General features: G+C 33.5%; 4 protein-coding genes and 5 non-coding genes across 10 annotated transcripts; 7 read left to right on the plus strand and 2 right to left on the minus strand.

The window, feature by feature from the left end:
• Window positions 1-99: 99 nt before the first annotated feature.
• LOC7481701 (universal stress protein PHOS32) lies at window positions 100-1,575 on the minus strand. Its single transcript, XM_002319450.4, has 4 exons — window positions 1,183-1,575; window positions 976-1,085; window positions 723-841; window positions 100-419 (listed from the first exon to the last, which is right to left on the minus strand). The coding sequence occupies exons 1-4, from the start codon at window positions 1,370-1,372 to the stop codon at window positions 323-325; spliced, it is 516 nt and encodes a 171-aa protein (XP_002319486.2). The 5' UTR covers window positions 1,373-1,575; the 3' UTR covers window positions 100-322.
• A 4,628-nt stretch (window positions 1,576-6,203) lies between these two features.
• LOC7481702 (GTP-binding protein SAR1A) lies at window positions 6,204-8,309 on the plus strand. Its single transcript, XM_002318922.4, has 3 exons — window positions 6,204-6,455; window positions 6,825-6,956; window positions 7,773-8,309. The coding sequence occupies exons 1-3, from the start codon at window positions 6,327-6,329 to the stop codon at window positions 8,088-8,090; spliced, it is 579 nt and encodes a 192-aa protein (XP_002318958.3). The 5' UTR covers window positions 6,204-6,326; the 3' UTR covers window positions 8,091-8,309.
• On the plus strand, window positions 7,412-7,531 carry LOC112323935 (small nucleolar RNA snoR83). Its single transcript, XR_002977480.2, has one exon. It is a non-coding gene; the product is annotated as a small nucleolar RNA snoR83 (small nucleolar RNA).
• A 698-nt stretch (window positions 8,310-9,007) lies between the features above and the next one.
• LOC7478907 (GTP-binding protein SAR1A) lies at window positions 9,008-11,905 on the plus strand. Its single transcript, XM_002318923.4, has 3 exons — window positions 9,008-9,273; window positions 10,010-10,141; window positions 11,351-11,905. The coding sequence occupies exons 1-3, from the start codon at window positions 9,145-9,147 to the stop codon at window positions 11,669-11,671; spliced, it is 582 nt and encodes a 193-aa protein (XP_002318959.1). The 5' UTR covers window positions 9,008-9,144; the 3' UTR covers window positions 11,672-11,905.
• Window positions 10,473-10,594, plus strand: LOC112323936 (small nucleolar RNA snoR83). Its single transcript, XR_002977481.1, has one exon. It is a non-coding gene; the product is annotated as a small nucleolar RNA snoR83 (small nucleolar RNA).
• On the plus strand, window positions 10,846-10,966 carry LOC112323934 (small nucleolar RNA snoR83). The gene has a single exon (XR_002977479.1). It is a non-coding gene; the product is annotated as a small nucleolar RNA snoR83 (small nucleolar RNA).
• A 1,936-nt stretch (window positions 11,906-13,841) lies between the features above and the next one.
• Window positions 13,842-13,914, plus strand: TRNAA-AGC (transfer RNA alanine (anticodon AGC)). The gene has a single exon. It is a non-coding gene; the product is annotated as a tRNA-Ala (tRNA).
• A 3,445-nt stretch (window positions 13,915-17,359) lies between these two features.
• On the minus strand, window positions 17,360-21,232 carry LOC7478910 (uncharacterized). 2 transcript variants are annotated; one of them, XM_002319451.4, is made up of 10 exons: window positions 21,073-21,231; window positions 20,911-20,994; window positions 20,776-20,803; window positions 20,593-20,675; window positions 19,807-19,839; window positions 19,033-19,111; window positions 18,884-18,936; window positions 18,269-18,329; window positions 18,070-18,152; window positions 17,360-17,848 (listed from the first exon to the last, which is right to left on the minus strand). In XM_002319451.4, exons 1-10 carry the CDS (start codon window positions 21,085-21,087, stop codon window positions 17,759-17,761), a joined length of 609 nt encoding a protein of 202 aa, XP_002319487.2. In that variant the 5' UTR covers window positions 21,088-21,231; the 3' UTR covers window positions 17,360-17,758. The 2 variants fall into 2 exon arrangements, with proteins under 2 accessions (XP_002319487.2, XP_024439014.1); XM_024583246.2 differs by lacking the exon at window positions 17,360-17,848 and adding an exon at window positions 17,851-17,916 and having other exon boundaries at window positions 21,073-21,232.
• A 52-nt stretch (window positions 21,233-21,284) lies between these two features.
• Window positions 21,285-21,356, plus strand: TRNAP-CGG (transfer RNA proline (anticodon CGG)). Its single transcript has one exon. It is a non-coding gene; the product is annotated as a tRNA-Pro (tRNA).
• Window positions 21,357-24,905: the final 3,549 nt, after the last annotated feature.

Below are 24,905 nucleotides of genomic sequence, written 5' to 3' on the forward strand. Positions count from 1 at the left end.
GGCAACTCTTTCAAGTCTCAAACACAAGATCTGAACCACACAAAGAATAGCATATACCAACAAGATGTTGAGCTATCAGAATCATTGCAAGAAGAGGTGTGTCCAAGTGATGCAAAATCCCTTACATTTTTCAACCAGTCTCACTCAGAAACAAAGGCTTGCTCAGCCAAATAAAGGAGAAGAGACAAGGAATGGAGTCCTTGGAATTATGTACAAATACAAAGGTTACACATCCTTAATAGGATACATAGGAAAGGACACACAGAGATGTTCAAAATCACACATTAACAAGAAGATCTCTCTATTTATATATCTATTTTACTCATTTGCTTCCAGAATTTGATTTGGGCCTCTTCACGATCAGAACAGGGCACTTCACATTCTGTGCACAGTGGTTGCTCACGCTTCCAAGAAATGCCCTGAAGTCCAAAAACAATTACCAGTAAGTAGATTATAGATGCAGAACACTGTAAGGGAACCTAATTCAAATTAAACCAAGAAGCTTAACTGTATATAAATTGTAGAAAAGAGAAGCTTAAATGTGAAGTTTCTTGTTGTAAATAAATAATTAATATATTTGCTTTCATGGATTTAATAAAATCCAAGTAAAGAATCTGTTCTCAGAAATTAAAAAATATCCAAGATAAGAATCCAAGAGAGTGATCATTGTTAAAAACACAGGCACTGACATGATTAAAGGAAATTAAGAGGGACCAACCAACCTCTTGATAAGACCATAGCCATGGCTGCCCATGACCAGCATGTCAGCATGCAATTTCTCTGCTGCCTGGCAAATGAGATCCCTTGCATCACCATGCTCAATTATTGTCTCCACCTTGACCTAGACATCATCAAATCCATCAAGACAATAAATCAAACAAAACAACCAACTGCAGTACCTAGACCTTAGAAAAGAGTAAAAGTACAGCCCTTGATGTATTAAACTCCACTAACTGGAAATATGTTTAAACTCACATCTTGAACTTGTTCTCTACACATCCTTTTGGCCTTCTCTATAACACAATCAGCAATATCATTGCTATACTTCTGCATAGTTGCCATGATATCAGAAGAAAGCAAATATCCTGAGAATCAAACACACAAAAAAAAGAGTTTTAAATGAATCACAGGGAAATTAAATATTGAAGGCTTGTGAAATGTCTCTTGAGTTTGTAGTCCTACCTGTGCCATCAAGAGAAGAGTAGACAACTCTAGGAGGCTTTACATAAAGAAGAATTAGTGTATCTTTGGAAGGATTGTTAGAAACCAGGACATTCTTGAGACACCATGAAAGAGCGTGCATGCTCTCTTCACTCTCGTCAACAGCTACCAGGATCTTGCGTTCTTCTGCTGCTCCCATTTCATCAGCCATTGATTGACAGGGGGGGGGTAAGTAGTTTGATCGGAGGGTTAAGAATCAAGGATAGGCAAGGTTATAGAGAAAGTTTGTGAAGGCTAAGGTTTGTTGCTTGTTTGTGTTGGGAGAAAGAGAAGGAAAGTGTGTTTATTATATAAGAAGATGTCGTCAACTTGGAGTTGGGTGAGGTTCAAAACTGTTGGCTGTCTGTGGGTTTTCGAGGACAGTCGATTGTTTTGGAGGTTTTGGATATGGAAGAATATATATAATCTTTTTTTCTTAGTTTCCAAATTTGGATCAGTCTATACGCGTGTCGGCGTGTGGAGACAGTTTTTTATTTTATATAATTTTAAATGTACATTCTATTTGAGCTAATTTTTTAAAATTTTAAAATTAATAATTATATAAGTTTTTAATTATTTTAAAATTTATAGAATTTGAATTAATAATTTTTAAAAAATAAATTTAAAAATTAACCAGTTAAATTATATTCCTCAGAATTAAACTAAATTTAAAAATTAACCAGTTAAATTATATTCCAGTTAAATAATTTTTTCAGTTATTTTTTTGTTTTTTTAATTATTTTAATATATTAATGTTAAAAATAAATTTTAAAAAAATATTATTTTATTATATTTTAAAATATAAAAAAAATCTTTAAAATATAATTTATACCATGTTGTCGGACAGTATTATTGGATTGATGCATCTTTCTGGTGAGGTTTCTCTGACTTGAGACATCCTTATCATACTCATACTTGGCATGTGGTCTGATCTATCCTTGATATTGGAGCCGCCATGTTAATTATAGAATATTTTATAAAATACTTCGTTTCAGTAATTTTTTAAAAATAAAATAGGGTTATTTTGAATAAAAAAACTAAAAAAAAAAAAAAAAAACTACAATGTACCCTGTCAAATTTACTCACTCGGGTAAGTTAACTCATTAATTCATCCAAGTTTGAATGAATCAACCTCTAACATGTTTAGGATCAGCTCGAGCTAAATTTCATCTTAGTAAGTCCGGTTAACTTATTAAATTAAATTAAATTTAAAAAATATAATTTTAAATGATAATATAAAGTAAAGATGTTTAGGAATATAGTTGGGTTTCAATTCATAATTATATCAAACTTAATTTCTAGTATTTTATAAATTTTAAACTTGTTCCATTAAAAAAAAACACCGACCAAGTTGATTATATGAAGTTAGGCTAATTTTTTTTATATTATATATATATTTACATGTTGAGTTTATATTATTAATTTTCATAGATTTGACTTAATTAAAACTATAATTTAGGCTTGATAAATTAGCCCAAGACATGTTATAAGATGTAATAAATAATTTAAACTTATTACATCAACTAAATTAATTGTAAAAAAAAAAAGAATCAATTGTAAAAAAAAATCAGAACCTATAGCAACAAATCATATTAGTTGTTATAGGGTATATGAATTGAATTGACTAAGTTTTAAAAATCTCAACTTGCCATATATATTATTTAATTTTAATAAATTAAATTGAGTTAAATAGTGTCTATATATATATAAAAGCTGAGTTTTTTAACACCATGATACAGAGAATAAATTCGTGTTTCAACCAACATTGAATGGTACAAAAATTTCCAAATGAATGTGAGAAATGGATACTTTTTCACGTGATTTCTAGAGGTACTAATTTAATTCTCTGCAATTTGAAACTAGTATTTAACGATAAAAATAAATAAAATAAAAATTAAAAAAGAATATCAAGCCACATAAATTTTTTAAATAAGTAACTCATGATATTATATCAGAAATACTATACATAAAAGGTGCAACACAATTTTCATCAAATCTAATATCAAATAATAAATTATCACTATTATTATTATAGTTATTATTATTTTTGTTGTTGTTATTATTGTCACTACCACTAACACTGTCATGAAATTTTTTAATAATAACACGGTCTTGAGTATCTACTATTATACCCACAATGATCAGTTATAGCATTATTATTCATAATAGGAAGGAGATTACAGCTACCATCATGATCATTATCATCATCTTTGTTATTATTATTATTAATATTGTTATTATAATTATTATCATAAATTAATATTATTTTTACCATTATTATTATTGTTTAGCTATAATTATTATTATTGTTATTGTTGTTTGTGATATCATTTTAATGCTTAAGCTTTTTTTAATTAAAAATAAATAAATAATTTAATTCCGGCAATCCACGTATAGAGCTAGAGTAAAATTTTCACCCTTTTTAGCTTTTCTTTTAATGGTATCAATTACATATCTAAGGTCAATTTCGTTTTTTGTTCTTTATGACAAGTTCATAGTGCTAAAGTGGTAAAGTCAGAAATGTCATCCGGTTACTTTGAATTTTTTTATAATAAGATTCTCCATCATGGTTAAACAAGGAAAAAGACAAGATCTGTCTACTACCCAATTGTTTATTTGCAAATAATTTTTCTAATAAACAAGGAAAATTAATCAAAACAATCTCACATCTTTATATACATTAAATAATGAATTTAAATCTTTTCATGGTTTTTTTTTAAAATTTTTTTATTATGATTGGTTAATTTAGGGTAATCATTTTCAGTTTGGTTCGGTTTTTATAAAAAAAAAAGTAACTAAACCAAATTTAAAAAAAAAACAAACCGAAACTGAATCAAAATCGGTTCAACCGACCGGTTTCGGTTTGGTTCAGTTTTTTAGAACAAAAACCGGTTTAAACTAGTTTGGCTTGGTTTTTCTCAGTTTGGCTCGGTTTTGGCTCGTTTTTTTCCGGTTTTGCTCGGATTTTTTTGGTTTGGCTAAGTTTTTTTCGATTTGGGTTCGGTTCGGTTTTTTCGGTTTCAGGCTTATAAAACAGAAACCAAACCAGTCGGTTTTTTCAAAATTCTAATCGGTTTAATCAGTTATTTTTCACAGTTTGGTTTTTTCAGTTTTTTTTTCGGTATTCTCGGTTTAATCGGTTTTTTGGTTTTTTTACTCACCCCTAAGTTAGTTTTCCATAATAGAAGGGATGGATAATAAAAAAGACAAAAATATATTTGATTAAAAATATAAAATAAATTTTTCTATGAAATATTTTTTCAATGAATTTTTATGTTTTTAAAATAAAAAACAAAATATTAACTTATATTTCACTCTCATCATCAACTTTAATTAACACTCTAGACTAGAAAAGGAAAAATAACAATATTTTTGAAGTTATTATTTTAAAAACCCAATTGTATTTATCTGAATTTTAGGATTTGAATTTCAAAAATTAGAAAGACCATCACATAAAACAAATTAAACGACATGAATTTTCAAAGTTCTTAATTATGGGTACTTTAATAAAAAGTCAAGTGCTGTACTATTTGTCTCGTAATTACAGAATATGTAATTGGAGTAAATTTATGGAATCCAAAATTATGAGATGAGACATTTACCCAAAATGGGTGCTCTGATTAATTATTGTCATCGACTTTCCTGTTTTATTTTTAATCTTTCATTTATTACATTCAAGATCAACCATGCAAATCTACACCTAGGATAGTACATGTTTGAGAAAATAGTTATTTTTTAAAATATTTTTTTATTTAAAAATATATTAAAATATTATTTTTTTTATTTTTTAAAAATTATTTTTAAAATCAACGTATCAAAATATCTAAAAATATCAAAAAAAATATTAATTTAAAACAAAAAAAATTAATTTTTTTTTAAATAGTTTTGAAACACAAAAAATAAAAGAAGCTAAAAGAATTTCCCAAAATTATTTTCTAAAAAAATCCCATACGTTGAATGAGTGAATCTTGTTGGTAGATCCCATAAATTCCATGATGGTAATTTTGTAAAAATCTATCTTGATTTATTTCTATAAATTAGTGTTTTTATGGAAATTCAAAATGAATAAAAATTTGAACCAAGAGCACCATTCTAAATTCAACTTTGTGTTTTTTTAAAATAAAAATTATCCTAAATTCCAACCCACAAAATCCAGGTTTATTTTAAAATAAAAATAAAAATTAGAGCCTCTGGTTTTTGCAACCACACCCTGCCTAACAAAGCCAGCTAATTTAATTTCTATCTCCCACCTAACAAATACCCATAAAAAAAAAACCCACAATCCAATTTTAATCCAATCTTAGACCGTCCGCTCTTAAAGTCAACCGCCCACCTTCACCCAATGACGACAACGGCCAAGATCCTAGCTTCCCCATTGGTCCAAGCTTTCTAACCCGGGAACCCGACCCACCAACATAGATTTTATTTTGACTCCTATGTTTTTCTGAATATTACATTTTGGTTCATATTGTTTTAGTTTATTATTTATTAGGTACGAGAGTATAATGGGAAACTCATTTTTTTTAATATTTTTTCCCGTCACTGTAGAGTTGTGAAATATTACAGCATGTATTAAATTTTGAAAAAGAAAGAGAAAGATGGATTTTTTTTCTAATTATTTAGGTTTGTTTGTCTTCAAAATACACTTATTATTTCTATAAAGTTTTTAACAAAATACTTGGAAATATTAGTTTTTTTTTTTTATCTATCTCTTGATTATGCAACTCGTTAAAAATCATTAATTTTTTTTATTTTAAGTTAATTTACCCATCTATAATACTTCATAATTGTAAAAATATTTTATTTATTAATCTTTAAAATATTTTTTTAATAATAAAACAAGTATAGCGAATTGAGTAATTAGCGGTCAAATTAAAATGTTTAAGAATTATAGAGCTAAAGTTGGAAGCGTTTTAAACAATAGGTTTCAAAGTGAAGATTTTTGAATCTTCAAGAACTAAATTAGAGCTTACGCAATTACATACAAAGCACAATCTGTGTCTCCATGTAAATTCACACACTCTTCAGATTTCAGCTTCTTCTCTCTCTCTCTCTCTCTCTCTCTCTGTTTTAGTTAGCAAATCAAAACTTGAAGCTTTAAAAGTTCTCTTCTTTTTCGAAAAATAATGTTTTTGGTTGATTGGTTTTATGGGGTGCTGGCATCACTTGGTTTGTGGCAAAAAGAAGCCAAGATCTTGTTCTTGGGCCTTGATAATTCTGGCAAAACCACCTTGCTTCATATGTTAAAAGATGAGGTGCTTTTGAGTTATTTTTTCATATTTGTTTTAAATTTTTATTTCTGGTTTTTGTTTGGTTTCTGAGAAACTGCAAAGAAAATTGAATATTTAGGCTCTTTAATTGTTTTATTTTGTCAAGTTTTTGGTGACATAGAAGTGAAAAATAAATTGGGTTTTTGTTAGGTGTTCTAAATTTTGTGTTTATGAGTGAATTGGATGGAAAAACAATGAAAGCTTGAGGCTTAAAGATTCAGATTTTTAATTGTTTTTGCTAAGTCTTTGGTTACCGAGAAATGAGAATGAACTGGGTTTTGATTGCATGAAGTGAATTGAAGAAATGAATTAACTTTTGTTATGGGTTTTGTTTTTCGTTTTTCGGTGTGGCAGAGATTAGTGCAACACCAGCCTACACAGTATCCAACATCAGAGGAGTTGAGCATAGGGAAGATCAAGTTTAAGGCTTTTGATTTGGGCGGCCATCAGATTGCTCGTCGAGTTTGGAAAGATTACTATGCCAAGGTTGTTTATTTATTCTCTCTCATATTGTTTTGTATAGTATATTTTAGCATATTGGTTTTGCTTGCAATGAGGTTCAGCACATTAGTTGTTTGGAACGTGTGGATTGGTTGTTCATTGTGGTTGTAAGTTGCAATCATTTCTTGATACTTGTCGTTGATGTTTACCTTTTAGAGAAATGCATGCAGATTCAGGAAGTTGAAAGTGTATCCACTTTGGTTAATGCTAGGATTTGGAGCTGTGTCCTAATAGTTTAGGAATTTTGCGAAACTCGGTGAAATGATTCAAGTAAACGTAAGTTACTGCATTTAGTCTTATTGGATGGCAATATGAGGTTTTTTTTACCCCTTCCGTCCATCAAATTATGTTGGAGGAAGGGGAAAATGCCCTTGAACTTGGATATGTTAACCGACCAAGTGTCAACAACATTTGAATTGGAGACTGCTTTTTATTTCATAATCCCAGACGATGTTGCTTTTGTGATGATCTGATTCGTGGGAGGCACATACCAAATGGGAGTTCACTGATAACGATTTTGGTCTTTGAAAAGTGTTTTACTAATACCTAACCACACATTCTTTTCCATTGCAATATGGAACTGCCGAGTTTTTATTTGTTCTAGCCCTTGAATAATGCAAAATTGCACATGAACCACCTGAGTACTTGTTGTCTTCCTCTCCATTTTTGCACATCATTTGTCATTTTTTACTATTGACACAGTAACTTTTAGTATAGCCGTGTCTGACTGTTTCTTGTTGGGTTTTTCCTGGACTATATTGTACTTCTGAGTTTTGACATCAAAATCCTTTTCTTGTGAAGGTGGATGCAGTTGTTTACCTGGTAGATGCTTACGACAAAGAGAGGTTAGCTGAATCAAAGAAAGAACTAGATGCTCTCCTCTCTGATGAAGCATTAGCCAATGTCCCCTTCCTTGTTTTGGGCAACAAGATCGATATTCCATATGCTGCCTCAGAAGAAGAGTTGCGGTACCACCTTGGCCTTGTCAACTTCACCACCGGCAAGGGAAAGGTGAACTTGGGAGACTCAAATGTTCGTCCACTCGAGGTCTTCATGTGTAGCATTGTCCGCAAGATGGGTTACGGAGAGGGTTTCAGGTGGCTTTCTCAGTACATCTAGAGTTGAGCTATAGAAATCTAAGATCCGATCAGTTTAGTTCCCAAGGGAGCTATAGAAATCAAAGACCTGTTTAGTTCTCAAGTGCTATGTTCTATATAGAACGAGTTTGGATGTTGACTTTTTAGAATCATAGTTGAAGGTCTTTCTCACTGTTTATGTCATGCTCTCTATTTTAAAATGAAATACATGCTCCATCATTTCCGTGATGAAAACCTAAAAGTGATCGATGATTTGTGGTCTGCTACCATTTATGACAGGGAGCAATACTACTCTGCTACCATTTATGACAGGGAGCAATATACTTTGGAGATCATCTCCTTCAATCTTCTAAATTTGAAACTGGAAGGTTAAAGTGACTCCATTCATGGCAGGGATTCGGGTAAAGGCTATCTTCTATTACATGGTCAGAAGACATGTCAGGCCCCCATTGCCATCTCTACCGATCACCTTGCCAGCCAACTTGACGGTCGGCTGCCATGATGGCGTTTTGCTCACGTGGCAATCAAAATCTTCCGCGAACTGCAATAGCGTCCCCTAACCATCATATTTTTGTTCCAAGTCTACAAACATATAGCCTCTAGTTTAGGCCTGTGGGCCCAAATTCCATCCTCCACATGTCACACATTCCAAAGCCACACACACACCCCACCGTTTTGCCCTAATAATTGCCATCTCCCACCACAGACAAAACTTAACCCCCCCGAAAAAGAAAACCCACGTCCTAATCAATCAAAACCGTCCATTCCTTAATCAACGGTCAGAAGTCACCCAATGACGCCACCAAGCACAATTCTCGCTTTTCATTGGTCCAAACAATCTAACCTGGTAACCCGACCCACCAACAACAACAACACCAATCAAGTACCGCCACCTCACACTCATACTCAGACCCACATCAAATAAAATAAAATCTCTATACATATATTCTCTCTCTCGAAAACTGGCATCAATCTCTCTCCTTTCTCTCTTTCTCTAGACTGCCACTCTCTAGCTTTTTTAAAACAAAATCAACAAAATCTTGATTGATTGAAGCTAAAAAATTTATATTTAAAAAATGTTTTTGCTTGATTGGTTTTATGGGGTGCTAGCATCACTTGGTTTATGGCAAAAAGAAGCTAAGATCTTGTTTTTAGGCCTTGATAATGCTGGCAAAACCACATTGCTTCACATGTTAAAAGACGAGGTACGTTTTTTTAGTTCAATTATTTATTGATTTTGTTTATGATTTTCTTTCCTCGGTTTTGTTTGGTTGCTGAAAAAGCTTAGGAAAATCGAATAAAGATTGAAACTTAATTATATTTTGTTAAAGTTTTGGTTAATTAGAGTTGAAATATCAACTGGGTTTTGTTGCAATTGACAAAAAAAAAAGAGGTACTTTTGTTTTATTTTAATTGAATTATTGGCTTGTTTTTTCTTATGATTTTTTTTATCTGCGTTCTGTTTGGTTGCTGAGAAATTGCTGGAAAATTGAATAAAGATTGTAAATTTATTACTTTTATGAAGTTTTTGGTTGCTAAGAAGTTAAATATGAATTAGGATTTTTTTTCTTAAATTTTGTCTTTATAGTTGGAAGTAAAAAAATGGAAAATTAAGGATTGAAGTTCAACCCTTTATTCTTTAATCACTGCCATTAGATCTTTCTCAAAAGCAAATCGTAGCTGTTGATCAATCATTATTTATAGTTATTGTTTATTTATTCAAGTTTCTTCAACTTGAAAAAATAAATTAACAGCTAACGTGTGATTATAAAATTGATATTTAATTTCTTTTTTTGGCTGAATTGTACTTCAGGTCACTAAAGATGGTAAACGAAATGCGTTTTGTTTAAAGTGTAAAAGTTTTGATTCTATAAGTGAGAATTTGAAGAAATGAATTTATTTTGTAATGGCTTTTGTTATTGTTTGTGTGCGCAAGTGCAGAGACTGGTGCAACATCAGCCAACGCAGTATCCAACATCAGAGGAATTGAGTATAGGCAAAATCAAGTTCAAGGCTTTTGATTTGGGTGGCCATCAGATTGCCCGTCGAGTTTGGAAAGATTACTATGCCAAGGTCCTTTATCTGCTCTCTCCCAAACTTGTATATTGTTTTGTATTTTTGCAATGCGTGGAACAGGTAATTGTTTGTGGTTGCAGTCATAATTTCAATACTTGTGATTGATATTTGCTATTTAGTGGAATGTGTAGAGATTTAGGAATTTGATAGTTGTTTCCACTTTTGGTGATGTTAAGGCATGGATTATTTGTGAAATGGTTTAGGAATCTTGGGAAGCTGCTTAAAAAATTAAGGAAGTGAAGGTTACTGTGTGATTAACCCTTGCATTGGATATGTTAACTGCTCAAGTGTTGATAATATTCATAAGGGAGATTTTCTGGCCTTCATAATCCCAGATAATGTTGGATCTTGTGATTATCCAATTCATGGGAGGCTAGTAACAACATTGGAGTTTGCTGATAGCACTTTTGGGTCCTTGCAAGGTGCTTAATTAGTACTCACCATGCATGTGTCCCCCCACCCTCCATTTGGGCCAATTTTTATTTATATATGTTGGCTGCTAATAGAGATGAACTGCATTATGATTTTCAATTCTGAAATATAGGATGCGGTAGTTTTAATTTGTGGTCTTTTCACATTTAGTTGCCTACGAGTGAAAAGGTTAAGGAAGCCAAAGTTACTTTCTCATCAACACTTAGATTGAACATGTTAACTGCCCAATGTTGAATAATATTCATATTTGATAAGCTCACGCCGTCATAATCCCACATAATGTTTGTTTTGTGATTATTTGATTCATGGGAGGCAAAAATTGAAATGGGAGTTCGCTGATGGCATTTTTTGGTCTTTGTAAGTGTTTCACTAGTACTTCACCATACATGTGCCTTCCCCCCCCCCCCCCCCTTTTGCATTAGTTATTGCAGACTTATGTTGACTTGGATGAACTGCTTTCTGATTTTCTACTTTGAGACATAGAATGCCCGAGTTGTAATTTGTTGTCCTGCACTTTTGTAATTGGTTGCGTATGAGTAACTATAGTGGTAAAATGGTGTACTGGCAAACCTTTATTGAAGCATCATGTGGATGATTACTGTGTTCTCACGGGATTCCTGTTTGCCTGCTTTCTTTGTTTTCTCATGATTTCTAAGTTTTTTGGTCTTTGTAACATGATGAATAGATGACCATGTTGGAATGTCCTTGTCGGATTTGTTTGTTCTTTTTGTGTTGTACTGCTGAGTTTTGACATAAAGTTCTTTGTATGTGAAGGTGGATGCTGTTGTTTACCTGGTAGATGCTTATGACAAAGAGAGATTTGCGGAGTCCAAGAAAGAATTGGATGCTCTCCTCTCTGATGAAGCATTAGCCAATGTCCCCTTTCTTGTTTTGGGCAACAAGATTGATATCCCAGATGCTGCCTCAGAAGATGAGTTGCGTTTCTACCTGGGTCTTACCAACTTCACCACCGGCAAGGGTAAGGTGAACTTGGTAGACTCAAATGTCCGTCCCCTCGAGGTGTTCATGTGTAGCATTGTCCGCAAAATGGGCTATGGAGAGGGTTTCAGGTGGCTTTCTCAGTATATCAAGTAGCAATCTACAGGAAATTAAGATCCGTCTAGTTCTTAAGCTCTCTGATGTCTCATACTGTATCCAATGGACATCATCGTTGTATAATCACGTTTGAAGGTATTTTCACGTTGTTTGGCGTTCGTTTTGGGTAAAATGGCATACATGCTACCTCATGTGCATAATGAAAAAACCTAGAAGTGATTGATGATTTGTTGTTTGTTATGAGCCAATGAAAATGGGCATTACTTCTTGTTCTCTGCTGCCTGCTCGCTTGACACTTAGTTTGTTATTACACGTCCACTGTCTCCCAACAATTCAATGGGACAAGAGAGTTGTTAAAAGTGCTTGATTGCTGCAATTTGTATCTGCTGTTGATTCACATTAAAGGGAAAGCGAAGGTTCACCATTAAAGGTGAACCCTTGTCAAATCCTGTGGAAGAGCATATGATTCTCCACCGACAAGAGGGTGTTTTGTTTCGCAAGATGGTTGGTTCCTTTCATGGATCAAGCATTCGAAAAGCATTTCCATTAACCTCAAAAGCAATCTGTTGTTTGTACCTTGAATCTTCACAAGTACTTGCTTGATTAAGAATCTGTTCAATGTGCTCATAACGGCAATTATAAAAATTGGAGATAAGAATAGACAGTGACTAGACAGGGGCATGCGTTATGATGCAGTATGTCCTTAATTTTTTTCGATGTAGATTTTTTTTTTCAATGTTGAAAAAAAAGATAATTAGGCCCCACAAATATTTCTAAAATAACACTTGGTTAATTTAAATAATACAAATAAAAAATATAATAATAATAAATAAATTGACAAGAAAATTAAAAAGATTAAAAAAAATCAAAAAACTTGACTCGAGTCCATCTAGATTAACATGCAAGATTTGTGACTTGATCATGATATCAGGGTACCCCGTCAAAAGTATATTGATTAAAACTATAAAACTTAATTATTAAAAAACTCAATGTCAAAAGATAAAATTTAAAAAAAAAACAAAAAAAAGAGATTTGAGTCTATTTGAGTTATCCTGCTAACTTCGTGATCATTGACACAAGATAACCCAAAATAAAGAAATTTAAAAAAAACATAAAAATCAATTTTCAATAAATAAAATGTTGAATGATGAGATTAAAAATATATATATTAAAAAGGATGAAAAAAAGAATCAAAGTCAACCAAGGTTAACTTTGAAACTTGCAATCCTGATCATAAGATCGGGAGTAACCTCATAAAAGATAAATTTTAAAAAATAACGAAGCAAAATTCTAAATCATCAAAATATTGAGGGATAAAATTGAAAAATAAAATGCAATAAAAAAGGATCCAAAACAAAAGAAATAACAATCAAAATAATGAGTACCAAAAATGAAAGCAAAAAACAAATGAAACTGACACTTTTATATTATGGCAAGGAGAAGGGAGAAGAAAGAAAAAGAAGAAAAAAAAAGTATATTGAAGCCCAATCGCTTGTCGTGTATACATGTGGCATCATTAGAAAAGGCACAACGGGACACTTACAACACCTTTATAGAAGGTAGTGTTTGAAAGTGGAATGTCATCGCACACCTGCCCACTTACTTGCGCTTGCATCGAACCTCCATCAATTCTTTTCTTTAATAATATCCATCTCAACCAAAAGATCAAATTGTTCTTTATCAATTTGTTTATTACAACAAAAATCAATTGAAAAATATAAAATGCCCATGGATATAATTTTGACAATTTTTACTTTTGAGGATAATATAGTCACTTTCAAAACATATAAAGATTGAATTTTTCCCGTTTAATATTTAAAAAAAAATATTTTTTAGAATAATATAATCATTATATTGTGTATTTAAAAGGTGAAAATACAAAATTTTCCCCGATCAAAATCATAAAAATTAATGGACCCTTAGAAAAAAAATATTTTACCCCTAATACGAAGCTCATTCAATTTTTGTTGAAAGGTAAATTAGTAATTATACAGTAATATGATATACAGTAAATTTACCATGGTCTCGGTATTTTTATTTTTTTTTTAACGGTGCCAGTGAGGATTGCCTAGAACGAGCCGATGCACCCAAGCCCAGCAGTCTTTTATCATTCCGGCGTTAACTAAGAAGGGATGTTATTGTGATCAAAAAAACTGAAGATTTAACTTTATTAGGTTTATATATGATATAAAGGGAAGCTATCGTCAAAGGGGATGTAGCTCAGATGGTAGAGCGCTCGCTTAGCATGCGAGAGGTACGGGGATCGATACCCCGCATCTCCATTTTCTCCCAATTTGTTTTATTTTTAATTTACACAGATTTATTCAGGATTTGATGAGGCATATAGTATTATTAACACAAAGTGGGAATCTTAATGCGCCTCCTGAAGCAACTGATGACCTCTTCTGTAATGGACCTTGCCTAGCTGAGACAAGACACGAGTGTTGAGTTGCATTAATGATGTGATGTCAGATTTTCTTTTCTCTAATAAGGCAATGAGTGCTGGCTGCAGCTTCACTAGCCAATTAGTTGCCCTGCCCTGCTGTTTTCCTTCTGTTTTAACAGTTACGTGCTGCTTGACAATGGTACAAGAATGTAGCAATCCGTGCCTGTCTACTGTAGGAGGCTTCAACATGGCAACGTACATCAATGGTGAAACAAGCAGCGCGTCAAGCTTGCCCAGCTTGATTGGATTCTATGCCATGGCTTTTGGCAGTTGGTGGTGTAGACTGATCTTGTAATGTAACTCATCAGATTGCAAGAATATAGCATAGATCACAGTCATCTGTAATCTATGTTTTGTAGAATACTTCCATTTTATGAAGTGTGATGATAGCATCTGCACTTGCAAGTGGAATATTTTTAGCTAGTGGAGAGATTGTCTTGGACTCTAGATGAGATTCTTATACATCAAAAGGGCCATCATTATTTCTTATCATGAGTGTGAACATTGCATGATGGAAAAAAAGAAGAAGAAATTAATTATTAGGGTTTTACAGGCTCTAAATAGCAGCTAGAATGAATTCTGATGTCAAGAATTCTTCATTATTCTGAAAAATAACCTTTGGAATTGTTTAAATAGTAGCTAAATCGATTTTCTTAATAAAACTTCAAAATCTAATTAAGAAATGAATCCAGAAATAACTTTAAAACATAAAGAAAATCTAAAAATATCAACAACCAAGCCTAATTTAGACATGGTCTCAACATCGGCTAGTTTTAATTAACCAGCTAATCTTATAAAAAACTATGCTTGTAGAATGTGTTAATTAAATTAGTAACTGAGAAATTTGAAACGTTCTTATTCTTAATTACCCCATAACAGCTAGCCTCAGTTATCAGTAACATTCTTATTTTCTAGCAAGAAAAGGCTCAACAGATCCTTGTTTAACAAGAAACTGAAACCATTTTAGTGCCGAATACGTTACACTCATATACAGACTATAAATTGCTCAACATTTCTTTCACTTATTCATCTCCAGCAAAGCAGCCGTTCTTTTTATATTGTAAGCAAAAGTTAAGCAAACAGAGTTGAAGATGGCTTGCGAAGGAACCTGTGCTTGCAGTGTGGAGGTGCCAAAGAAGGAGGAGGAAGTAACTACTCAGCCTGAAACGTTGGTTCAAGAGGATGCAACTACTGCTGTTGCTCCCGAGGAGGTGAAGACTGAGGAGAAGGATGCTTCTAGTGCCCAGAAAGAGGAGGAGCCTGTGAAGGCTGAAGTTGGGAGCAGTAATTAAACAAGGGATGTTTGAGTTGGAGTCAATAATTTCTTTATATTTATATTGCTTTTTGTTAGAAATCTTTCCCTCATCAAAATAAATGATTCGTTGTTTTATTATCTCTCTCTTTATGCACACAAAGACAATGATGGTCAAATGTTTAATTCACTTTCATAGCATTAAAGTTTTTCTTTTCTGGATCATGCTGAAAACTTTAATGCTATATATATAAGGTAAATTTAACTGGTTAATCTGTAGTTTTGGAGAACTTATATTTCTTTCTTCCTTCAACCCTAAAATATAAACAAAAGATTAATGATTTCTTTCCATAAAAAACCATTGGTGTTGGAAATTGAAAACGTTTGCTGCACTAACTTCAATGCGGCACACACTCTGATGACCTGCGGGTTTTATACATTCATGCATGTCAAGGTAAAACGAGAGTTCACACTTCATTTAAAGGAAGAAAAACACAGAGTCTCATATAGGGGCATAGGGCTCTGTATACATAGTTTTCGCTCAATGCTATTTTTTCCACCACCACACTGAACGATTATTTATATTATCTTTGTTTAGAAGCTCGGCAAATCTTAAGCAACAAAGCTGAAGATTGAGAGGAAGAGCAGCTGCTGTCCAGGAAGGAGCAATGCAAGGCCTGCGAGTGGTACACCAGAGGATGTGAAGACTGAAACTTCAGAAGAGAATAAGCCAAGTTCTGCTACTCCTGCTGTCACTGTGAAAACTGAAGAAAAGCCCGCTGCTTTTTTCAAGATTGATAACCCTGTTAAAATTTTAAAACCAGGATGGAAACGATACGAGTAATTCAATGAAGGATTAGATCTCGAAGAGTAGATAAGCAAGCAAGTGATCAAGAATAAGAGTGAAAAGTCTTTATTGTTAAGAATAGAGAGAAAGGTTACAGATACATGAACTTCTATTTATGCATCAATATAATTTGGCAAGTATTATTACACAAGCTCTTAATTTACACACACACACCTGCTAGATTTGACTGAATTCCATGGTTCAAGATCAATTAAGCTTTTTCACTGCAAGATGTGTGTAAGCTCTACGTCGCCATGAGTATGGCAAGCACTAAGCAAGGAACCCCATGGAGCAGCATCATTTGGAGTTCCCTCAGGCATGCTTCTAAGCAGATCATAAGCCTCCCTCACACATCCAGCACGCCCAAGCAGATCAACCATGCATCCATAGTGTTCAACTTTTGGCTTAATTTGATGGTGTTTCACCATTGAACCAAACGATCTCCTCCGATTTGGTTGAGTTGGCTATGGCCAAAGCGAAGGAAATGTTCACGGAGCTGCGTCCGGGTTTCACGACCATGGAGAAGGCGTAGTATGTTGCGCTCAATCTCAACCAAGTTCTGCTCATTCTTTCTTTCCCCCCTCTTCAACAGAAATTTAAAGAGTTTTTTTAAGGTGGTGTTAAGAGGTTAGGAAAATGAAGATGAATCATTACAAGAGTAAAATTTTAGAAGTAATTTTTTAAATTATAAAATTTAATTTTCAAAAAACCTCCTTGAATGTCTTTAAAGTTTAGAAAATAGTTTCTAAAAAAAGAAAATAAAGAATCGTTGGCTAAAATTTTGAAAACAAATTTTAAAAAATAAAAAATACTTTAAAAAATAAAACAAGCTAATTTTTTTTGTTTTCATTATTATTTTAATTCAGAACCGTCAATTTTCATGTTTATTTAAAGCGTGTTTGAGATTGTAGTAAAAGTTATTTTTTAAATATTTTTTACTCATAAATTTATCAAAATAATATTTTTTTTAATATTAATACATCACATCAAAACATTAAAAAAAAAATTAAAACTAAAAAAAATTCAAAAATATTGAAAAACACGGTACAACCACACAAGTAAACACTGCCTTAATCTTAATCCAAGGAACATTAGAGCACTTTGCAGGTCTCGAAATCTCCAGTCAGATTTTTGGCATAGCAGTATCAATACCAAGTTAGAATTGGCAATAAAGGGGAAACCTGAGAAAAATCCTCCAGCATTCCAAAAAGATTAAAGTGTTAATTCCAGTCATGAGTACAGACTCGAGAAAGCTCAACCTATAACTTCCAATATTTACTCAATAGAAGAGATTAACATAAAGAGAAGTGAAATTCGAGTGAAGTGTCACAGAAAATAGGGTAGATGAAACAGTGAAAATGTATTATAACCGTTGAATCTACAGTACATGTCTAGCAAATGAGTGGCTGTTTTTCCTCTAACAGACTTGATTGCTAGGAGAGCATGAAAGACAGCAGCCTGAGAGAGGGAAACTACAAAATGTTACACGGCAAAGCTCAGAATTGCCATATGAAGAAGGCTCCTGATGTTACATCATGGCAAAGCTAATTCCTGGTAGAGAAGTATGAACAAACATTATGATTATTTTTTTGAACCGAAACCGCCAAACCCCATCATAGCTGCAATATCGGGATCAATATCAGCTTCTTCCTCCTCTGCTGCCTTCTCTTTCTGTGCCCAGAAATGGCTCAGCAATTAACCATCAATGAAAGTATATGGTAAACGTGGTATAGTGTAATCTTTACAGAAAAAAAGATGGCGAGAAAAAGAAGAATTACTTGTTCAATACAGAAAAAAATTGAAAACTGAAAGCCGAAAGATCATATATACCTTTAGGCATGTGTTTTATGGCCTCAGAAATATTCTCAACACAAAATTCTAGTGACACTAACCTTTTTCTCTTTCTTTCTTTCTCGGCGTTGACGCTTGCGTTCCTCCTCTTCTTCTTGCTGTTTTAAGATCCGTTCATCAAGATCTGAGGAAAAGGAAACAGGAGTTTGCTAAATTTGATACTATCCATGAAATAACATGCTACATCAAAAAACCTCCATTCTGATATTGCATTTCTCCTATCTAGTTTTAAAGTCTTACCTTGCTCTGTGAAGCTTCCAGGTTCTCTACGTTTCTTGAGCTTTTCAAATCGCTCTTGGACCTACAAATATTGAAGAAAGATATACAGCTTATCACATACCATTCCACTATGGATAATCAATCCATTGATTGCTGCGATGATACAAAAACCTTAGCTTAGATACAATCAATCCATATAATTTTCATCTTACAATGCTCCAAGGGGTAGGAATTTTATTTTCTCGCTACGTTACATTTAAGTTCCCATTTTGCCTACACTCACGCAAACAGTTGTTTCTTTTCTTTCCTTTTTTGAACAACAGACAGTTGTTCTTTAAGAATTCAAAATAAAAGACGACCATCTTTGCTTTATGGTTTTTTATTTTTCCTTTTTTTGATCATTCATATCTGCTATTTAGTCTCTTTAAGACTCCAGGTACTTTCCTCTGGTTTCTTTAGATGGTTTATGGCTCTCTACATTCATTCAAAGTATTGTTGTTCTTCCTTCTAACATATACCCAATGCTAAAGCAATCTGAATCAATAAAAACATATCACAGCTTTGTAGCAATTCATTTGGTCAATTGAGATCCCCCATTCGTAAATGAAGGCTTTTTTCCAAAAAGTTTGCCAGTACCTGTTGAAGAGATGCACGCTCCACCCGCATAGACATGCCCAAAGCTCTTTGGTCTGAAGGGAAAAGAAATTGCAGAGAAATTAGAGGGATGGGACATCCAAACACATAAAATAAACTCGATATGAAAAGAAGTCTGGATAATAACATACGTTTCTTTCCATTGATGTGATCCAAGTAGTTTGCAGAATCCTTTACCACACACTCACAAACTGAACAGTAGTATCCAGCCTGCAAAAAAGGGAATAAGAGAGGATTAAATAAAAGTGTTAAATACAATAACCATAACATTTCCTCTGTATGTATTGAAAGTGATGTGTCTGTGATGGCAGAGGTATAGCTACATAAATCACTGATCAGAAGACTACTAACTAGCCAAACCAATAACAAGATTCTTAGCATCTAAGCGGACAACTCTAGAAACCAATGGATAGCTGAGTTGAGACTCTTGACTGTACTATATCTGTTCTAAAGAGGAGAAGTGAGATGGGAGTGTTGCCAACTTAGTTTTGATCTCACGGGAGCCCATACTTCAGCCACCAATGGAAATAAGGGAATAACTTAAGAAAATATCGAGCCAGACACATCCACTGATCTACACTACTTGTGCTTTTTCCCCCTCCCATTTTCAGTTCTTGGACCAAGATATGAATAGCTTTCCTTTCTGCTTGTATTCGTAAATAACCACTCTATTTACTTTTTTGCTTTAATTAAAGAAAGCAAAATGGATTCTAGATGAAGAAAGGAAGAGCATGATTTCTCAGAATAAAATAAAAGGGAAACAAAAAAGGGAAGAAAATCATTCCTGAAACTAACTCCAGAGAAGACCTGGCACTCTATTCTCAGAAAACACAGACAAAAAATATTTAAGAACCACCTAACCAAGCAATGAGAAGGAAAATTTAGGAGCAGGGTAGGAATGATACCTGCTGACTTAGAGGTGCAATTGGTGTAACAACCTGCGAGAGAAAAAAAAAGGGCATAAATATGAATTAACAAACAGACAAGAGCAAAGTAACAAAGATTCAAATTCCATGATACTCCATGCCAAAGATGTTTCGGAAGAATCTTAAAAGACCCTTGATCCATGAAACCAGCCCAAATAGAATAACAGAAATACTATTGAAAACAGCAAAACACCTTTCCCATTCATGAAAAGATGAAAAACTTAGATAATCCAGAGTCCTGACATCTACTATGAGAACCATACACTGACAGGTCACCTTCAAAGGGAGCGAGACCTCTATTGACACTATCTCCTACATATTAAGTAAAACAAGTGACCACAGCTTTCCAGTATCTCCCTGCAGATATAGCCCTCAACCTCGAAAGTCAAAATTCGGTCATTCTTGCAAACCATACTTTGATTCATCTCCCCTTCATTTACAGGCTTTACAATGGGAGTCAGCCACAATAATAGCACCTCCAACAAGAATCACAACCTTGTTCAACTCCCCACAAATCCAATCTAAAACAACAGCTTGTTCTCAACTTTCAAGCTCCTACCAATCGTTTTAACTAACTTAATACAATTTATCAGCTATCACCATCCTCACTCCTAACATTATTACCTTAGCACAAACAAGTAGTACAATTTGTAAGAAATCAAAACACACCCACATGACCAGAAACTATACTATATTGATTCAAGCAAATAAAAAGTGAGTTAAACAACAAAAGCCAGTATTTAAAGCTAAAACAAGTAACTACACCTGAGTTTTCCCCAACCGAGAGTCGAGATCAACTTCATAGTCCCTATGCTTCAAGGGCTTCCTTTGCACCGGTGGCCCTTTCGCTGCACACAACAACAACAGCAACAGCAACCCATCATCTAAAAACACAAAAAACAATCAATCAAACATAACCAAATAGAAAGCTTTTGTTCGTTCACTTACATTTAGATTTCCCACGACCCTCGGCCTCCTAAAAAAACAAAAAACAAAATCAACAAAATTTAGCAAAATCAAGCTGAAAGAACTTACTTCAATTCAAAAAATTAAGGAAAGTTTAATAAGAAACAAAAAACCCACCTGTTTTTCACGCTCACGAGCGCGTTCTAAGTACTCTTCTGGATCGAATTTTCTTCTGAATGTATTATCAACACTACCACCAGCCTATTTATTTAACAAAAAAACTAAAATTAAAATTTGAAATTAAGAGAATTTGAGAAATTAATTAGTGAATTGACTTACATTGTTATTTGCCATTGAAACAACAAATAAAAATTTTGAGCTTGGAATTGAGAAGGGAGAGAGAGGGGTTGATTTGGATTAAAGAATTTGAAAAAAAGGCGTAACTATAAACCCTAAAACTGATTTTTCATTTTGAGTTCTGAAATTATGAAGAAAAGGAAACTTTTACAGTATTGTATATATTAATATGTTACGAATAATCGAATCAAAGAGGGTGTTTGGTCTAGTGGTATGATTCTCGCTTCGGGTGCGAGAGGTCGCGAGTTCGATTCTCGCAACACCCCTGGTATTAATTACTATAATTTTAGTCCTTATACTTCTCAAAACGTTCCAATATGGTCCTTGACTATTGAGACTATGAAAAAATTAAAGAAAACTAATGGCAAACACACTTTTCTTTTTCAATTTGGTTTTATTTAGCACTCCTATTTATCTTGTGTTTTAATCTCAATGTTTTTTTTTTTTTTTTACATTTTCTGAAGATAGTTTTCAAGATAAAAAACTATGATAATTATATACCTAAAAATACTTTTAAAAAACAAGGAATTTACTCCAACCCTATGAAAAATAATTGGAAAAAAAAAAAGGAGTACTAGGATTCTCTAGCCTGTTGGGACAATCTCGATTAGGTCGGTCTTCGAGCTGTTTTCATCTTTGTTAGATTTCCAATATATGAGTAGATTTTCAATCATATCCTTCCATATATTTCTTGGATAGAAATCCATGAATTTATTAAAACTCACTCCATCATCAGAAATGTAGACTTCTATTCATCTATAAAACGTTGCAAAACATAAATATTAGTGCTCTTGCATTCTTTTTTTTTTAGTTTAACGTGGGTGTTCGAGCCAGCTTGCGCGCACCTCGACTAATCCCACGGGCCCTGAAGTTAACGACCATGTAAGCCTCCAGTAGCCATCATATGAGCAACCACAAGGCTCGAACCTAAAACCACAGAGGGAGCAAACCTCTTGATCAGTGCTCTTACATTCTTACCATCCTAGAAGGTGGTTTTCAAACTACTAATATTTTTAAATTAAAACTTTTAATGACAATTAAATAATCCTTGAAGAAAAAAAACATAAATCAATATTTTTTCAATAGTTTTAAAACCCAACTCGAAAATTAATCTAAGATAAGACTAGTATCACGGGTTAGAAGGATCAGAAGATTCGACTCAGGTTGATTAAAAACCTATTTTGACAAAAAAATTCAAACCAGTATTGTTTTGACAAAAAAAAATCAACAAAAATAAGTAGGTTGATAGTTGGGTTTTGACAGAGCCAGACTCGAGTTGATTAGGTCATTAGGTCAACCCGGGTTTTTTAACCGGATCAATTGACTTTTTTCTTTTTTAGTTTTTCTTCAACCCGAACCGGTCCAGATTTCTAGTGAACTCGCCAGGCCCGGTTTTAAGATATGATATGCTCTTGGATTCTTACCATCCCTCTGCGTGAATATTCAGCAAGTACTTTCATCTCTCTTAAAGAATTAGATTGCATTGTTTGATCACTCAAACTTCCATGAAGTTTCTCACACATGTCATATGTCTGAAATCCCTTTGGAACCTTTGCTGTCAAGAATCAAAGCATTATGCTGCTGTGTTTTTTTTAATCCACAAACCTCGCAACTATCCAAAAGACAGGCCTGATGAAGCTCATCAGTACTATTGATAATTTGAGGCCAAAAATAATGTTTTAAAATGGACCGATCATCTCGTAGGATGCAAAACTGTTCTTTGCCATGTTGCTTTCTATTGTTGAAACATTACTTAGAAGCTCAGAAATGGTCTGGAAAAGCTCGATTAATTCACAAGGTTGGGGGTGCTAATCTTGTTTTAAGGAATGAGATAGGAACTGTGGAAGTTCTAATCATAAGAACAGGCCTGATTAACTAGTCTTGTGATCCGTCCATCTAGAGTTAGTTCGGGTCGGTTAATGAAAATATCTGTTTTTTTCTCTTCAAATTAAGTTATTTTGAACTGTCTTTTAAAGAAAAATTATAAAATAAAAAAACAAGATAAATTTAAGTCAACTTAACTTAAGTTTTAAGTCAGGTCAACACCTAGACCTGGTCTTGTTGTAGATATGATTGAGTTACTCCCTTCCCTTATTCTTGAGCACCACTAAGATCAACAAGCAGTCACCATTAGGCTTGGCTACTCGTATATAGGTTTAGCAGATATTTTAAATTGTGATGTAAAGTGTTTTTTTAAATAATTTTTTTTGTTTGAAAATATATTAAAATAAATATTTTTTTAGATTTTTTTATTTTTAATATCATAATATCAAAATCATTATAAAATATTAAAAACATCAATTTATTTTTTTGAAGTTAAAAATACTTTTAAAAAGGATGAAGATGTGTATGAATTTCTGTCAACATAAGAAATATATTGCAGCGAGGTAAAAGGGATTCTCTGAAAAGCTCACATGGATAGTGCATAACCCAACATGCCAATCAGAAAAATATATATGGCATTGGACCCCCCACTCCGTAGGCCTAAAATGTGGAATTTTCTTCCTCTGAAAAAAAATTCAGAAACAGACAAATGGCTGCTCTAACCTTTGCATCCAAAACTTCTACCAAGACTACAGCCTGTGATTGCACCAGTTTGTTTGACAGGAAACTGAGTTTTCTTTTCAATAAACTAGGTTTCTCCAAAAGTAGAAGCTTAAAACCTTGTTATTAACCTTTGGCCAGTTGCGAGAGTAAACTGCTATCAGTCTTGTCTTGGCTTCTTGTCGAGAAAATGATAAATGACCATCGTGCTTGCAAGTTGCTGGAAGCAAAAAACTATATATTTTCTTTCAGGTCATTTCAGAACCAAAAAAAAAAAATGCTCTAAGTCAATAGATGGCCAAACTTTCTTCGATCATAAATTGGTTTGACACGGGGATTTCTTTCTTTTCCTTCAAGAGAACAAAAACAGAGAAGGGAAACAGAGAAACAGTAGCAAGTCTAGGCAGATAGTGATTGAATAGTATGTAGAACTTCGAGGAGACTTTTCAGGTCCGATCCATCACCTGTGCCATCGTAATGTTTCTTACGATAACATGGAAATTTGGATATGAACCCATGTACAATAATGGAGTTGAGGGGGCCACGATGTGATTTCGCTGCTATTTTTCTCAGGCTAAAAATTAAAATTGTCCCAGCTTGATGGACCTAGTACCTAATTTCTGTAACTGATATTTATTGGCTGCCTCCTTTCAGATATATTCAGTGGACATCATCAACTAATTTAGTGGTGTTTTTTTTTTAAATCTTTTATCCTCAGTTAAATGAAACATGATGATATAATGAAAGGCCTGGATAGAAGAATCCAAAAAGAGGCGCAGAAATTGCTTAAGGGAGTTGAGAATGGCTACAAGCATATCAAGATCAAGCATGTCTCATTATCTCCAACTCCTTTATGTCACTGTCCCATAATCTTCTTTATGTCAACGTCTACGAGACATTAAGCCCCAAATGAATAAGATAACGAAGCCCCCCCCACCCTAGCAAACTATCTAAGATCTAGCTTGTTTAGTGGTGCAAATTGATCATGGCATAATAATTTAAAGATAATGAATAGACAACCAGATTCTTAATGGCCCCAGATTTCACAGTGTCTGTTAAGCAAGCTGAGATGATGAGAGAGAGAGGGAGAGAAAGAGATGGATGGACAGGTGGGTGTGCTTTCAAGATTGGGCCAGCAAGATGCAGCCAAAATATCATGGAAAACCCTTTCTAATTGTGGGTCATTTTTTTGAGGCATCATCGTGCAATTGCAGGTGATACCGGGCCTCAGCTACCTACCATCACAGAGCTATGTGTCTTCCAACCATGTG

The sequence above is a fragment of the Populus trichocarpa genome, chromosome 13 (assembly GCF_000002775.5).
Source record: "Populus trichocarpa isolate Nisqually-1 chromosome 13, P.trichocarpa_v4.1, whole genome shotgun sequence".
Classification (NCBI taxonomy): Eukaryota; Viridiplantae; Streptophyta; class Magnoliopsida; order Malpighiales; family Salicaceae; genus Populus; species Populus trichocarpa.

Excerpts from the sequence above, each read along its gene's own strand:
- LOC7481701 (XM_002319450.4), bottom strand. The coding sequence starts at position 1,372 with ATGGCTGATGAAATGGGAGCAGCAGAAGAACGCAAGATCCTGGTAGCT. Across the intron at positions 1,086-1,182 it reads CTCTTCTCTTGATGGCACAG|GATATTTGCTTTCTTCTGAT; the intron begins GTAGGACTACAA and ends TTTGATTCTCAG. Across the intron at positions 842-975 it reads GTAGAGAACAAGTTCAAGAT|GTCAAGGTGGAGACAATAAT; the intron begins GTGAGTTTAAAC and ends GATGATGTCTAG.
- LOC7481702 (XM_002318922.4), top strand. The coding sequence starts at position 6,327 with ATGTTTTTGGTTGATTGGTTTTATGGGGTGCTGGCATCACTTGGTTTG. Across the intron at positions 6,456-6,824 it reads TTCATATGTTAAAAGATGAG|AGATTAGTGCAACACCAGCC; the intron begins GTGCTTTTGAGT and ends TCGGTGTGGCAG. Across the intron at positions 6,957-7,772 it reads GGAAAGATTACTATGCCAAG|GTGGATGCAGTTGTTTACCT; the intron begins GTTGTTTATTTA and ends TTTCTTGTGAAG.
- LOC7478907 (XM_002318923.4), top strand. The coding sequence starts at position 9,145 with ATGTTTTTGCTTGATTGGTTTTATGGGGTGCTAGCATCACTTGGTTTA. Across the intron at positions 9,274-10,009 it reads TTCACATGTTAAAAGACGAG|AGACTGGTGCAACATCAGCC; the intron begins GTACGTTTTTTT and ends GCGCAAGTGCAG. Across the intron at positions 10,142-11,350 it reads GGAAAGATTACTATGCCAAG|GTGGATGCTGTTGTTTACCT; the intron begins GTCCTTTATCTG and ends TTGTATGTGAAG.
- LOC7478910 (XM_002319451.4), bottom strand. Across the intron at positions 18,937-19,032 it reads TCACATCAATGGAAAGAAAC|ACCAAAGAGCTTTGGGCATG; the intron begins GTATGTTATTAT and ends TTTTCCCTTCAG. Across the intron at positions 18,153-18,268 it reads TGGAAGCTTCACAGAGCAAG|ATCTTGATGAACGGATCTTA; the intron begins GTAAGACTTTAA and ends CCTTTTCCTCAG.